Source organism: Panicum virgatum, chromosome 1K (assembly GCF_016808335.1).
Source record: "Panicum virgatum strain AP13 chromosome 1K, P.virgatum_v5, whole genome shotgun sequence".
Taxonomy (NCBI): domain Eukaryota; kingdom Viridiplantae; phylum Streptophyta; class Magnoliopsida; order Poales; family Poaceae; genus Panicum; species Panicum virgatum.
The window spans coordinates 18,801,285-18,817,021 of record NC_053136.1 but is presented as its reverse complement, the minus strand read 5'-3'; the positions used below and the strand labels follow the sequence as shown (position 1 = coordinate 18,817,021).

Here is a 15,737-nt window from a genome sequence, read left to right as displayed (position 1 = left end):
ACGCTCTTGCAATAAAAAAATGAACAGGTTTATCTCCATTACATGATTTCTCATTATAACTGTGTGCACAAAATATGAAAGCTTGTATTGAGCGATAACAGGAATTCTAAGAAGATGTAGAAGAGGAAGCACAACAAATCAATCTAAGGAATGCACATGATATCAAGCTTCAAATTCTTTTATCCAATGTAACAAAGATTTCAATAATAATTAACCAATACAACATTGCAAATTTTAATTATGAATCCATAACACAGATATTCTCAAATATCAAAAATCCGGGGGATCGGATATTTAATTATAACAGCACGCATCAGGCAATATCCAGGGTTGAGCAACCCACACCTATGAGAGGGATGCACCAAAGCAAGCAAAGAATATCCCTCAAGCTAATTAAAAGAGCCGACACATACATGTCCAACAGAGAAATAAGCAAAATGAAAATAAAAATTGCCCAGAGAAACCAAACCATCACATGTTCTCAACAAAAAGAAGAAATAACAGAATTCACTTGATTGTGTAGCATGTGAACAACACCATTTATTTGTAAATATAATCACCACCGTCATCACCCCCTTTGGCTCAATGCTGGGAAGACTGGAGGCCATGGCATCATGAAGGCAGAGATCCCACACAGCTGACGACCATCGCCACACGTCTGCAGCACCTTCTCGACCTTCCTCTTCTTGACATCCAATAAGAACACGGGCCCATGTTTTGCCACTGTCAGGAACACAAACTCTGCGTCATCCCCAACAACGTCATGAACCTCTACACCGTATTCCAAATCCCAAACATAGAAGTGATCGACGTCCACCAATTTAGCATTCCGGGAAACAAGATAATCCCAGATTTTCATGGCAACAAGGTCACCAAACAACATAGGGAGATAAACAGTTTCCACCCTTTCCCAGATGCCTGCTGCGCCTCCGTCCATCCTCCGGAACCAAACATGAAGCTCCACGCCCTTGGCATGGACGAGGTAGATCCCGGTATCCCCAGCCCTTGCCAGGGTGTGGTCCAGGATGTCTAGCTCCACACAGGACACCGTCACGCCATCGGGGAAGCTCACCACGGAGAAGGTCTCTGTGGCCAGATCGAAGACGACGATGCAACCGAGCACGGTGGTCATGCAGAGCCACCTGCCCCCCACCAGCAGGCTGCAGGGTTCTCTGTGGAACACCACCGGAACAGGGAGCTCCAATGGGGGCGAGACGTGGGTCGCCCATCCTCTAGTTTGCCGCCGGACATACACTACCTGCTGGATAAATTTCCCCATGGTAGAATCGAACCTGGAGGGCATCATGATCGTCTCGCCAAATGCGGACAGGGTGCTGGCGTCGGCGTCGCGGGGATCGCCGCCGGCGCCGGGAAATGGGATGAGCTCAACCTGCGCGAAGGGGACGCCTTGTGTGATGAGATCGCGGGAAGGGAACGACGCCGGCCGCCGAATAACACTACCGAGGGCCACCGACCGCAGTGGGGTGCGCACAGAGTACTTCTTGCCGTGGCGGCCCCCGTGCTTGACGAGGACGCGGCCGTTGCGGCAGCCCACGACGAGATCCGTGGGTGCGCCGCCGTTGAAGGTGGCGCCAACGAGGCGCGCGGCGCCGTCGAGCTCCGGTGGGTGAGGTAGGGGCACGAAGCGCACGACGTCTACCTTGGGTTGGGGCGCCGCCAGCGGCCAAAGGGTGCCTTGGCCGAACGCGGCGAAGAAACCCAGGAGGGCGGGCGGGCAGCGCGCACGGAACCGGCGGAGGAACGCCGGGTCCCTGGCGGCGTCGTGCCAGCGCGTGGAGACGAGCGCGGCGCGGATGAGGCGCGACGGGGCGTCGAGGAGGAGGAGAATCTCGCGGAGGAGGTCCACGTTGCCGAAAACAGCGGCGACCGGATCCGCGGCGTCCTCCGCCGGCGGCGGCGCTGGCGGCTGCGCCAGGAGTGCCCGCTGCCGCTTGTCTACAGTTTCCATTTTGCGATTAGGGTTTGGGAGTGGAGACTGGAGTGGAGAGCGCTGTCCTGGTGGAGAAAAGGGCAAGAAAGAAAACGCAGAGTCCACGTGAACTGGTAACGGATGCTGAGGACCGGACGGTGGGTGGACATGGTCTTTGTGAGCCCGCTGTAATTCCCCGTGCCGACCACTGGCTTCCTGCTCTTGGTCTTTGTGGACCACCTACTCTAGGTTGACTGGAGTGTATTCCCCAACCGTATGCAGGTCTCATTGGGCGCATTAGATTTTTCTCCTCCGGTTGATGCGAAATTTCAAATATATATTTTAATGATGTGGTTAGTGTACACCCATCTTCTTCAAAAGCAGTTTTAGAAGTTTTTTTTTTTGTGTGCGGCACATTCTGAAAATATAGTTTTATGGGCAGCACACTCTATTTCTTGATTTAGTCTCTATCACTGTATCACATCTTGAATATATCATTTTGTGTGTGGCACATTGTTCCCATTAAACAACATTTTTGCAACCTTAAAAGTGAGAGAATGTGGGTAGAAAAACTAAAATACCCGTGGACCTTATCACCTCGTTTGGGCGGGTGGAGGCGCCAGCGACCGCACAGCCGCCGCCCCCACGCACGCGTCCGCGAGGTGGCGACCGCGCCGCCACCGCGGGGAGCCCGCACCACCGCGCCAGACAGGAGTGGAGAGCACTGTCCTGGTGGAAAAAAGGGCAAGAAAGAAAACGCGGAGTCCACGGGAACCGGTACGGATGCTAAGGGCCGGACGGTGAGTGTATTCCCCAACCGTATGCAGGTCTCATTGGGTGATTATTAGTGTACACCCGTCTTCTTGAAGAGCATTTTCAGAAATAACTCCCTACTTGAGAGATCCTATTTAGAAAGTATATTTAGAAAGTATATAAGAGCAACTCCAGTAGAAAGAACAAATGAGCTGCCATATAAAGATTTAATCAGTGGACATCAAAAATTAATCTCCAACAGGAGAGCAAATGGGCTGCAATTTTGGTAGTCCTTCCAAATCCCCCCCTCCTAATTTGGTGGCCCTCTATTTAGGCTGCTAAGTTGCCAACTGTGGGCCTTCCAAATTCTCCCCCCCCCAAATGACAGGTCAGGCCCAGTTGTCAGTTGGAAAAATAGAAGCCCAGTTTACTTAGTCTCCTGAAGTGGAGGCACATGTTTGGATGAGTAAAATTTAGAAGTGGGCTTCTAAATGACCATTTGCTCACCCAAATTTAGCAGTCTTACTGGAGTTGCTCTAACATACGGGGCTACCTCTATTTTCTAGATCTTATTTTTTACATTTAGCTCCTGTAAAACTCTATATTTCGCAACTCCTTTTTATCATGGTTTTTTTTTGTCTCAAGCACACTCTCAAAATGTGGTTTTGTGCACGGCACACTCCACTCTTTGATTTAGTATCTAGCACACTCTGCATGGTTCATTTGAGTGTTGCACATTATCCCTATTAAGCAACTCTTTTGTAATCTGGGAGGTGAGAGAACATGAGGTAAAAAGACTAAAATGCCTCTATTGGGTTCATTGGCTCTGTTCACTCTGCCATGCCTCGAGCCTGCCAGCCATGGTGGGCTCGTGGCCGGCCGCGTCAAGGCGGCCATGGGCTTCCTGCAGAGCCCGCTGACACTGCGCCCAGGCCCTCCTCTTCCTTTCCCGGCGCCGTTGCAACTCCCTGGATCCGCGGCCTTGGGGTGGGGCAGCCGGAGATGCGGAGACGCCGCAGCGATGGTGCTCCGGCTCGCTGGCGTCGGCGCCGTCAGGGTCGGGTCCAAAGTGGGGCCCTTCTCGCGCTACTTCCCGCGCTCGTCCGCGCAGGTGCAGCCAGCGCGCGCAGCGTCCAAGTCCAGCGAGCTCGTCCGCCTCATCGAGGAGCTGCTAGAGCGGGAGTCGGCGAGTCGCGGCTCCAGACTGAGCTGCTGGAGCACAAGATCCTCATGGAGACCGTCAGAGATTGACTAGGAGTTGTCCGAGGTGAGGAAGCGGCGGCGAGAGGTGGCTACCGAGCCCGATGACTGCTTGTCGTCGGCGTCCTCAGACAACTCCGAGCGCTCTAGTGCAGCGACCAACTCCGATAGGGTGATAAGTATCAGGCAAAGTGAGCCAATGAATTCAGGGGCGTTTTAGTCTTTCTATCCCACATTCTCTCACCTCCAGGTTTCAAAAGAGTTGTTTAACGTGGACAATGCGCCACACACAAAATGAACCATTCAGAGTGTGCTAGACACTAAATCAAAAAGTGGAGTGTACAGCGTACCGAGAGTGTGGCACAGACAAAAAAACCTTTTATCATTATAGTTGGGACCCATATGTAAGTGTCTCATCTATTTTTTTTCCATGTGTGACGTGGGGCTAGGAACACCTCTCTCATCTCACTCTTCTCTCTATCTTCCCGTGATGATGAGCCCAAGAGGGGCAGGGGCGGTGACTAAGGATGACAATTCTATCTGTGGATGTGGGTACCAACGGTTTTCGTATCTGATAGGTAAGCGTATGAGCACAAATTTATTGGCACCAATATGGATTCTAACTCGCGAGCAAAACTTTTTAGCCAAAATTTGAATGCCCCCATAGATTTGGTCAAGCCTACCCAAAAAAAAAACATAGCTCCCCCGTCCCCATGTCTGCCTTATCCACTCAATCTCATCCTCACCTCCACATCTGGCCGCGCAAAGACCACCCACTCACGCCTCCACTCTCCACCCGGTTGCCGCTCACGGTCCGCCCACCATAGCCAGCGGCCGCCCATCAGCCGCAACCTCACTAGCCCTCTGCTACTCTAGACCTTAGCGTTGCCTAGCCCCTTCGACCCTCCTCGAGGTCAGCCACCACCACCTGCCACCTGCAGCCATCCACCCATCAGTGACAACTTGCTTGCCAGTTCAAGTGGATGCACCTAGGGTTGGAGAGAAAAGGCCCATCCACCCATTCTTAGCAAGTTGGAGAGAAGAGGCACCCATTGCATAGTTTGTGCTTGCACCAGAACTGGTGGCCAATGCTCGGTCAAGTTCCAGCGGTCTAAACAAGAGGCACCAAGAGATCAAAATGATCTCTAGCGTAGTTCTTTCATTACTCAAATTCAGTACATAAAGGATTACCATACAATAACTAATTTAGATTACAAATTTGAAAAGAAAACGATAACCACCAGGAGCGTCGCATGTCCCACATCGCTCACGTCGCCCTAGCGTTGGTTTCAGCCATGGTTCCTTGTCTGGTATGTTTGGCCGACCATAACAACATCTGCCTCCAAAAATGCACGGGATGTGTGACACTTCAGGTGTCTAGCAATTAGAACATAAGGTTGTGTGTGCATTTTGTGTGTTTATCTTTATTTGGTAGTTAAAAATTCACAATGCAAATTAAGGGCATATTTGTAATTATACAAAATTACTAGCCCCTTTTTGCAAAAAAAAAGTTTTAACTTAGGGAGTGATTTCAAAATTTTGAAAGGTTTTCTTGCAAAATGCAAGTAATCATGATTTTGGCAGTTTTATTGCATTTAAGTCCAAAATTGTGATGAATTTGCAATAAAAAAGGTGTTTTCTTTTATTAATTCAAGTTCTTTCAAACTTTTCAAAATACTTCAAAATCCTTTGATCTAATGAAAATTTGCACAACATGAAAGTTGTAGGTCTTGAAAAACTGAACAACTTTATTTTGTGCACTTTTTCAATTGAGCCCTAGAATAGTGGGAATTTTTAGTTTATAGACAGCCCCCTACACTTTCTCCTTTTTACAAACAAGTCCATCCAGTCATCTTCCTCCTCCAGCTTCGCCGGGACTCTGTTCCCCGCCGCTGCCGTGTCTTAGCCCCACCGCCTCTGGAACGCCACCCGTCCATCCCTAAACTCCCCTAGGCCCAGTTCACCCTCGCTGGCACCCCTCCCCTTCCCCACGCGCCGCTGCTAGCTCGCCGCCCTAGGTCCTCTACTCCGGCGAGCTCCCCGCCGCTATTTTCGCCCCAGAACCGCCACGCCGCCTCGGAGCAGTGCCACCCCACCTCCACACGTCACACACAAACCTCCGCTGCCTCTAGCGCCGCCCCTGCTGGTGCTTCCCGCACGCGCCACGCCACCTACCCACGCCACCTCGCTGGCTCGCTGTGGTTCTGCCTTGCTGCCGCCGGATTCATCCCCTTGACGCAAATATTCTCTTCAGGAATGCCTTCTCATGCTCACCCCCTCCCTTTGGGATATTAATTTCCACAGCTCCGGCATCCCTCGCCGCCGCCCCCATTCCTTTACTCCGACGAGCCCTGCCGCCGTGAACCCACCGCTCCAGGCCCTCCCCGATCCTCTCCACCCTCTAGCAAGTTTCGCCATAACCCCGCAAAGCTCATCCGCCCCGCCTCTCTGCCAATCCTTCACCAGAGTGCCACCATCGCCGTCGACCTACGCCGTCGGGCTCTGTTCTCCGTCGACGAGCTCCAGCAGCCACTCCCTGTTCCCCTCGAGCATGCCAAAAGGTGCCCCATAGTGCACTGAAGTTTCCTGACCACTTTCCCCTCGCCGCCGGCGATCACCGTCGCCGGAATCGGCCGGTCAACCCATCTCCTCCCCTCTGACCACGGCCAAGGACCCGATTGCATTTCTTTCAAACTTTCCAGGGTCCTTTCTGCAAAAAGATCTTTCCTTTTTCTTTCTTTTTCTAGTGAACTTTGATAAATCCTAGAAAAATGTAAATAAATCAGAAAAATGTGAAATTAATTTTGCTGTGTTCCTTTTAACTAGCTCTATCATCTGATATGATGAGTTTGAAAAATTTTCTTGCGTAGTAAATTCCAAAATTAAAAGTTAATAATAGCTCTTTTTAATTTAAACTTTTGTTCTAAAGCTATACATTAAATGAGCTTTGAACCTTATGTTCTTAAAAAAATTTATTTAGCTCTTTAAAAATTATGTAAACCAATTTCCAAACTGTAACTCATAGTTTTAAAAATTCTCTTGTATTTTGTATGCCTTTACAAATTTAGTTAAAAACCTTGTTGTGGATTGTTTAATTGGTTAAATTCCAACTCTTTAGTGAAGGAAAGCTATACTCAAGTACTTCACTAATTTTTCCAAATATTACATTTCATAGAGAAGTCACCCCGCTAGCAGACGGAACTTACGAGCTCATCCAGGATCCAAATGGGGTTTCTCTGACGCTCAAGTTAACACTGTTGAAATAACTGAAGCCCCGAACTCCAGTTCGGAAGAACCTCAACCTACTGACTCTATAGACACCGATACAGGCAAGCCCCGGTGCATAATCCCAGTATCTTAAATTATGCAATTTATTTATTTGTGCATTTAAGTTATTGAAGTTGAATGAAAACCTTAGATGCATAATTCTAGGTTCCTATTGATTGAACACTAGAATCTGAGTCCGAATAGATGCTATGCTAATAGGACCGGTAAAAGTCGAGTGATTCCCTGTCACTCGCGAGCTTTATAGGAGTTGATTGTTTACTTTCTTGTAATCACTATAAGGATCATGGGCAGATTTGTTGAAGTCCGTCTGTGTTGATGAACTTGATAAGGCCGCAGTGTGTGGTAGCGGTGGTTAAGCGTTTGAAAGTACTAGCCACATGCCGTAAATATGGTACGCGGCAAGCCTAGTAACTAATCGACCCGGCAAGTGGACTTTACCCCACTCTCTCTTAGAGATAGAAAGTTAAATTTTAACTAAAGTTTATTTTATGTTGCACAACAAACCACGAGTGCAGAGAAGAGCGGTTCTCTGTAGTCGGGGAGAGTGGCCCTGATCCACGAACCAGAATGAGGTTGCTTGGGAGTGACTCAATAGTGCTCCAAACGTGTGTGTTAGGTTTACCTTGCAAGGATTGAAAATCGGTTCGAACTGTTCCGCCTCTCACGGATTTTGAGACTGCTTAATCTCTTTGCCACATAGAGTAAGAACTAGAACAAAGTTGATACTCAATATTGTTGGATGCAAATAATTTCTATACCATGCTTGTATAGATAGGTACAAATCTAGAATGGTTAATGAAACTAGAACTTGAATGCTAAAATTTGAAATTAAGGATATACTCTTTGTTGCTTTTCAGCAAAAGAAACTCCAGACCCTTCACAAACCCTGCATGTCTAGCTAAAGGGCTATACTATACCCTTAGACGTGTCGGTCTTGCTGAGTATTAGTGTAACACCCGGTTTATAAAAGGACATAAACCGAGCAATCATATACATGCCAAGATCAAGTCACATGTATATACAACAGAATGAACAGTATATCACAACACATATCACGTAAAAAGATATAATAAAGCGAGTATGAATATTATTTATTACAATAATGACAAAATGTCTGATATAGAGTATGCAGAAGCGTAAAACATATACGAAGTCTCTCGGATGCTGGGCACCACAGGGACGTCGACTGGGAGATGAACGCCCAGAAGTCCTCGTACTCCTGGTAGCTCTGGGTGAACTCCCTCGCGTCGGCAGGAACTGAGCAGCAGTAGAGTATCCCAAAAAGAACAAGTGGAAAAAGAGTAGAGGAGGCAAAAGTGAGTACACAACTCGTACTCAACAAGTATAACACAAACTATGAGGCTCTAAAGTTGGCTGACTCAACTGTATAAGCGTTTAAGTCTTGGCAAAGTTTTATTAAAGCTATTTACTACCAGTTGATGAATTACCATAAACCCAGTTACATAGTAATTAATCAAATTATTTATGAACTACTGAGAACCAAACCAAACCAAGCCACCCGGGGAAACCCCCCTAATCAAAGGAAGATAACCCCACTAATCAAAAGGAGGATCTGGGCTGCTCATGACCGTGAGCACGGCTAGTATACCAGTTTTACACTCTGCAGAGGTTGCACATCTTTACCCATAAGTCGTGAGCTACGCTAGTTATTCATCACACTTCCGTAGGTGAGATGACTAGCAAACTCACTACGAGGCCGTTACAAAGGACCACGTTGGTAAGGGGTAACCGCTAAGGATTCAGGCTCCGCAACGATGGGCCCACCTCGAGGGGGTACAAGATAACACAGACCAAGCCTCGTAGCGCAGGGACCATTGAAGCTCACCCTTCCTCTTGCCCCATCGGTAAGTTACTCCCGAACCAAAATGACCTAATTAGTAAGCCAAGACCGTCCCATTCCAGTCTTGTGGTAGAGCTGTTGTCCCAGGTTGTCGCTCTATGAACCAGTCCTTATGGAGAGTGGCCAACCCAGCACTAAGCACCGTGCTGGCCCCCTAAACCATGTTTCTAACAAAACATATTTTAACGAAACGTGAGCCACTCAAGTACACCGCACAGAGGGCCACTCTCAGAATTAAGTTGCATATACCATTAATCAAATTAATTAAAAAGGACCAAGTGTGTTATAGCGCGGCACCTAGCACAACTAACCAAAATGCAACCCAAGGGATATATATAAAGGATCTAAAGTGGCTAGGAAAGTCCTTATAGGCATACAATATTAAAATGCAGTATGAAAATGTATTTAAAGGTGATAGGTGTTGTTCATGTTATACTTGCCTTCCTCAAACTACTCCTGCTACTCAAACTGCTCAGAAGGTGGTGGCTGCTCCGGGTACTGGTACTGGGTCTCCTCCGGTAGCTCAACGTCTACTCACGAACACATGGCCAAAATAAGGCAACAACATAAACATACATGCAAACAAAAGCTAACACTAAGAAACAGTACAACAATACATAAAAACAGCGAAAAAACTAAGCTAGAACTATCTACGCATTACAACGATCGTGTGGACATAAAGAACACCTAAAATGGAGCTAGAACGCGAAAACTAGAGCTAAAACAAGGTCTAGGGGCTAGCTAAGACAAGGTCTAGGGGCTAAACTATAAGAAAAACAGACTTTCCAGGGGTTTTCTGCAAAAACCAGGGCCCTATACATAATTAATGGTTAGATCTAGGGGCTAACACGCAAAACTATGCTGGCTGGACTGCGGGTTCAAAAGGGGAAAAGATCAGGGGCTAAAACGCTAAAAACATGACCTATTTGGAAATACTTTTGAACTATCACGGACCGCGGGTTGATTTTGAAAGACAGCAGGGACTCTTTTGCAAGAAAGACGGACTGACTTTTTTCTTCCCGATTGACTTCGGTGCGGGGGAGGTGGCGCTGCTCGCCGGAGCAGAAACTCCCGCGGCGGTGAGCTCGCCGGAGCAGGCGGATCTGGCGCTACAGAGGGTCTTTTGGCCTGCGGTTTGGTGCAAAAGAAAGTGCTCGACATGTGTAACCCACTGGAGTGTACTGGATGGCTGTTCGAGGCTCGCTTGTGGCTCGCCGTGATGAGAGGCGGCCCTGGGTTGCCGGCGTGCCGCGATAACGCGGTTTCGGCCCCGATTAGGTCGGGTTTTGGGGTCTAGCAGCATCTACACGGCACGACGAAACTAACTGGGGCTCAGATTGAGACTGCATCACGTGAGGCGGAGCCCCCGCCATGGTGCGGCGGCGCAGTTGAACTACGGCGAGGAGAACTATGCATAACCGAGGGGGGAAAAGAGGGAGAAAAGGCACGGCGTGTTCCTCACCCCCGCTAGAAGCTGTCGCTGAGCACAGACGTCGACGAGCGGCAGCGCAGAGGTGGAAGACGATGCTCCTCCACAGCAATTCCCGTGCGCACAGGGTCGAGGTCGGAGGCTGCGGGCTTGGAGATGCTCCTGGCCTCAGGGCGGAGCTCCTCCTGCGGCTTGCGGTGGCTGAGGTGGCTTTGAGCTTCAGGAACGCGGCGGCGCTGACCTCTGCTCCGAGCAACGGCACGACGGGGCGCTAGGGTTTGCGGCGGCTGCGGTGTGGAATCGTGGGGCGCAGAGAAGGCTAGGGTGGTGTTTAAAGGAGGGCGTCGGGATCTCGGGGAGGCGTGCCGTAGAGGGTGCGGGCGAGCGTCACGGCGAGATTAGTGGCGGGCTGCTGTTGCGCGGCCGAGAAGGAAAGGAGGAAGGAGATGGCGCCGACAGGTGGGCCAGGCGGGTCAGCGGCAGAGCGGGCGAGCGCGCGGTGCGCTGGGCTCGGGCGCATGCGGGACAGGCCGAGCGGGGACGCGGGAGGCGGGCCGTGCGCGCGAGCGGGGCGGCGTGCGGGAGCGGCTCGCTGGGCCTGAAGAGGAGGAGGGGCGCGTACGTGACGCGACCAGGCTGAGTGCGCGGAGGGAGAACAAGAGGGAAGCGGGCCGCGGTGGAGCAGCGGATCGGGCCGCGCAAGATCGGGCCGTCCGTGGGGGAAGAGGGAAGGAGCTGGGCTCGGGTTGGACTTGGTTGTTGGGCTGCTGGGCTGCTTCCTGGTTTTGGTTTCCTCTCCTTTTTCTTTTCTTTTTCTGGTTTTCAAACTTCACTCAAACTATTGAATTCAAACATGAATTTGAATTCAACCATAGCACTCAAACAAAAAAAAAACAATGCACCAGCATGAATGCAACAACAAAATTTTAAACTTAGACAAATTTTAATTACTTGTGGAACGAAAATTAGATTAAATGCAAGACTAAACATAATAAACCTTAGAAAATTAAATAAAGCCAATTAAATTTATTATTAAATGCTAAAATTTAAATTAGGGTGTTACAATTAGTATACTCAGACTTGCTTTTGATAATGTTTTCAGGAATGCTTTCCGATGACCAAAACACTAGTTCAACTTGCCCTAGTGGTTTACCTACTGGCTGGATGATGGAATGGGAACCATCTACCAGCTATGGTTCGGATGAATGATGTCGTGTTCGGGCTTATCATGACATCACCCCTACGACGATTGTATATAGTTGTGTTTTACTTTTCGCTGCAGGACCTCTTCTTTATAGTTTGTTTCTGTGAAATCTCTTTCTTTGAAATAAAACTGTCAAAGCTCAAGCTTCGGCTTGTTAGCTTCGGAACTTTGGTGTAAATTATACTACCTATCTATGTGATATAAAATATTGTGGAATTGTTATATCTCTGACTCGCCTTCGTGCGGGGTGTATACTTGTGTTACGATCCGATATCAAGTGGTTTTATCGGGAAATTACCCGACAGACCAAGAATTATGCCGGTGAAAGTGCGCCAAGATGCTTCGTGCACTCAAACTAGTATAATTCAAAGTGGTTCTGCCACAGCTGGTATCAGAGCCGACAAATATAATCCGGATGGTACAAAAAATCTTAATAAGATTTCAAATAATAGATATGCTCAACAATGTTTATAAAACTGTGTTGGACTCGTTAAGGATTATGCTTAGATCGTAAAGCCCTAGGGTGACGTTTTATGTGTATTATAAGGTGGCTATATGTAATTATGCTAGGTGTTTTCTGCAGGTACACTAACCATGTTCAATAGGTTAAGAACGGTCAGGATTTGTCGACTAGTTAATATAGGGAGAGACGTATTTATGCCGCCGAAATTAACCACGTAAGACCAAAGGTATTTGGCAATTATTTTTGGTTGTGAGGGTGATAGAACGTGCATGCATTGTTTGAAACTTAAATGTTTTGCTTCTTAAGGACTTTTAGAATGCTTGTTTTAATGAAATGGTTAGTAGGAATGGTGAGTGCCTTATTCTAAAACCTACATTTAGTGACCTTAGGAGAGGTAAGCTACTTGAGACTAGGACGAGTTTTTGTACCCTTGATCTTTTGCTCAAGGAGTTTCAAATGATCAACTAGCTTTGTTTGTAGTTTGATCATTCCTGGATTCTTATGAAACTCCACGCTTCGATAAATCAGAAGCATACTTTTACGCCTACAAGTTAATGTATCAGGAGACATACAATAACCTGGAAGGTTTTGAAAATGCTAGTGAGCCATCAACCACTTCATCGCCAACACGGCACAACCTAGTGAAACTAATGGCTACCCAAAATGATGTGCTCCGTCAACTTTTACAAGGACAACAGACAATTCAGCAGTTACTACAACAACAGCAGTACCAATTGAGAGAGTACCCTATCTACTAACCTCAAGTTGTAAACTAACAAGAGCCCAATGAGCAGACAAATGAAGAAAAGGATATTCACTCGGACTCCCTTTTACCTCCATCACAACTCCCGATGAAGCCTAGGGAAATGGAGACTCGGAATTCCAAGTGTAGTCTAGACCCCATAGATTTGACTAGATGGGAAATCTCATGTGCGGAGTTTATCCCACGTCGTCAACATCAAGCTGTCAAAACTCCTGACCTTGATACAGCTTTCAGAGCAAGAACTCTTTCGTCTATCAAGGAAAAGATGGACCAAGATCTATACCCTACACACGAAGATGATTCAGCAGGTATGCTAGTAATCTTGCCTTTAGATAACAACCAACCCAGTGGTCCAAGTGACACAAACCGCTGCTTCAACTGTGGAAGTCCTAGTCACTTCTTTCGAAATTGTTCCCGGGCCAAAATTCAAATTCAAGGTCAAAGTCCTATCCAAATTCCTAGGAGCAATAGTAGAAAGAAGAAGATAGAGCGTAGAAGACAAAGGAAGGAGCACAAAGGACAGTAGAATGAATGCAAGAAGTAAATTGATCTCATCAGACTAGAACAAATCAATTTCACTCCTCTTGCAGAACTTCCTGCCGGTATATCAGCAAGGATAGTTGGAAGAAACCTCCTTTGCCTTTCTTGTGCAATTAACTAACCTTGAAGACCGAAAATGATGTATGGAAACATCACTTGTTGTAGCAAAGTAGTATGGGAGTAGGTTGTGACTTTTGTAGTATATCCACCATCATGATTGTAACATGAAGCTTGGAATAAATGGCAATGTTTTGTGGAAACTTTATTATTCCTTGCATTTTGAGCAGCATGTGAGATGTGCATGTTATTGCAACCCACATCATTCTATTTTCAGCTATCTTTGTTTTGTATTATACCATTTGATAATGGAAGCAAAGATGAATTATAAATTAATGGATATCTTCCATGATTTAGATGGTAGTCTCAACGCGTGGTACCCCGGAGGGATTTAGCCATGGCCAGGCTAGTGGATCTCAACAACCGCCACCACCACCTCCAAATCTGGCGGAAGTTGTGGCCCTGCAAATGGAGCTGATACGACAATTAGTACAGGGGCAACAAAATCAGCCACGCTCTCAGCAGCGAGGGCATGAGGATCATATTCCCCAAGCAGCTGGATACCAGGAATTCTTTGGTACCCAGCCCCCATTGTTCCATCAGACGGATGAGCCCCTGGACGCAGATGCATGGCTTCGGACTATAGATTCAAAGTTCGCTCTACTGCCAGTACCATGTTCCGAAGCTAATAAGACCCTCTTCGCCGCCCAGCAGTTACGTGGCACCGCCCGTATCTGGTGGGACAATTATTGCGCCATGCTACCTGCTGACCATGTAGTCCTCTGGGATGAATTCAGGACCACCTTCAAGGCGCATCATATTCCCGAAGGACTCATGGATCGGAAGATGAATGAGTTCTCGGCGTTGACACAAGGAACCCGCACAGTGCTGCAATACACACAGGTCTTTAACCATCTATGCCAGTACGCGGGCTATCATGCTGATAGTAATGCCAAGAAGCGGGATCGTTTCCGCCGCGGTCTCAATACTAAGCTCAGGAAGCGCCTCAATCTTGTTTGCCCCGACAGTTTCAATGATCTAGTGAATCTAGCTATCACTCAGGACGATTGCATAGCAGCGCATCGTGCTGAGAAGAAGTGGAAGGCATCAACTGGACCGTTTGGTGCGCAGCCACCAAGGTATCGCCTAGTGCAGAATACCGTTCCCAGGGTCCCACCAAGGAATTCGCCATCAGGCATATGGGTTTTCAGGCCACCCCAGGAGCAAGGAGCTGTTAGACCTCCTATGCTTCAACAACAACAATCTAGGCCGTGGCCAAATAATCAAGGGTCAGTTCAATAGCCACAGTTTGGGCCAAGGTCAAATAATCAACAACCCAATCGTGCGAATGGCGACAACCGTTGCTTCATTTGCGGAAGTTTTACACACTTCGCCAGGTCTTGTCCCCGAAATCAGAAGCCTGCACAAGGTCAGAACTCGAAACAGAACAATCAAGGCAAGGGCCAGAGACAAGTCATGCAAGTCCGACAAGGGAAGGTTAACTTCACTACTCTTGCGAAACTCCCTGAGGGCGCCCCAATCATGACGGGTACATTCCCTATCCATCATAAACCTGCAGTTATACTGTTTGATTCTGGTGCAACCCATAGTTTCATTAATGATAAATATGGGGCAAGACTAGGATTGGATTCTAATCCTACTAAGGCATCATACCTGATCACCACATCTGGTGGTAAAATAGCTTCCAATCAAATCCTTAGACGTGTGCCAATTTAGTTGGGTAGCAAGCTGATTAAAACAGACTTGATTTCTTTAAGTCTAGAAGGTATGGATGTTATCCTGGGTATGGACTGGATGACCCAATCTAACGTAATGTTAGATATCTCTTCTCGATCTGTTGAGATCAATTAACCATACCAAGGAACCACTACTCTTTATCTTCCACCACCAGAGTACACTACTCCTTGTACCTTTGCCATGAAAGATATCAAACTAGAAGACATTCCGGTAGTGTTCGAGTTTGCGGATGTATTTCCGAATGACTTGCCCGGACTACCTCCTGATAGAGATATTGAGTTTGTGATTGAGTTACAGCCAGGCACAGCTCCTATTTCTAAAAGACCCTACCGGATGCCACCAAATGAGTTAGCAGAATTGAAGATTCAGCTTCAAGACCTTCTGGATAAAGGTTACATTCGACCAAGTGCTTCACCATGGGGTTGCCCAGCCCTATTTGTGAAGAAAAAGGATGACAGCTTAAGGCTATGTGTGGATTACAGACCCCTCAA

At 47.6% G+C, this 15,737-nt stretch overlaps 1 protein-coding gene across 1 annotated transcript; it reads right to left on the bottom strand.

The window, feature by feature from the left end:
* Positions 1-568: 568 nt before the first annotated feature.
* On the bottom strand, positions 569-1,969 carry LOC120653588. Its single transcript, XM_039931302.1, has one exon. The coding sequence runs from the start codon at positions 1,967-1,969 to the stop codon at positions 569-571; it is 1,401 nt and encodes a 466-aa protein (XP_039787236.1).
* Between the last annotated feature and the right edge of the window lie 13,768 nt (positions 1,970-15,737).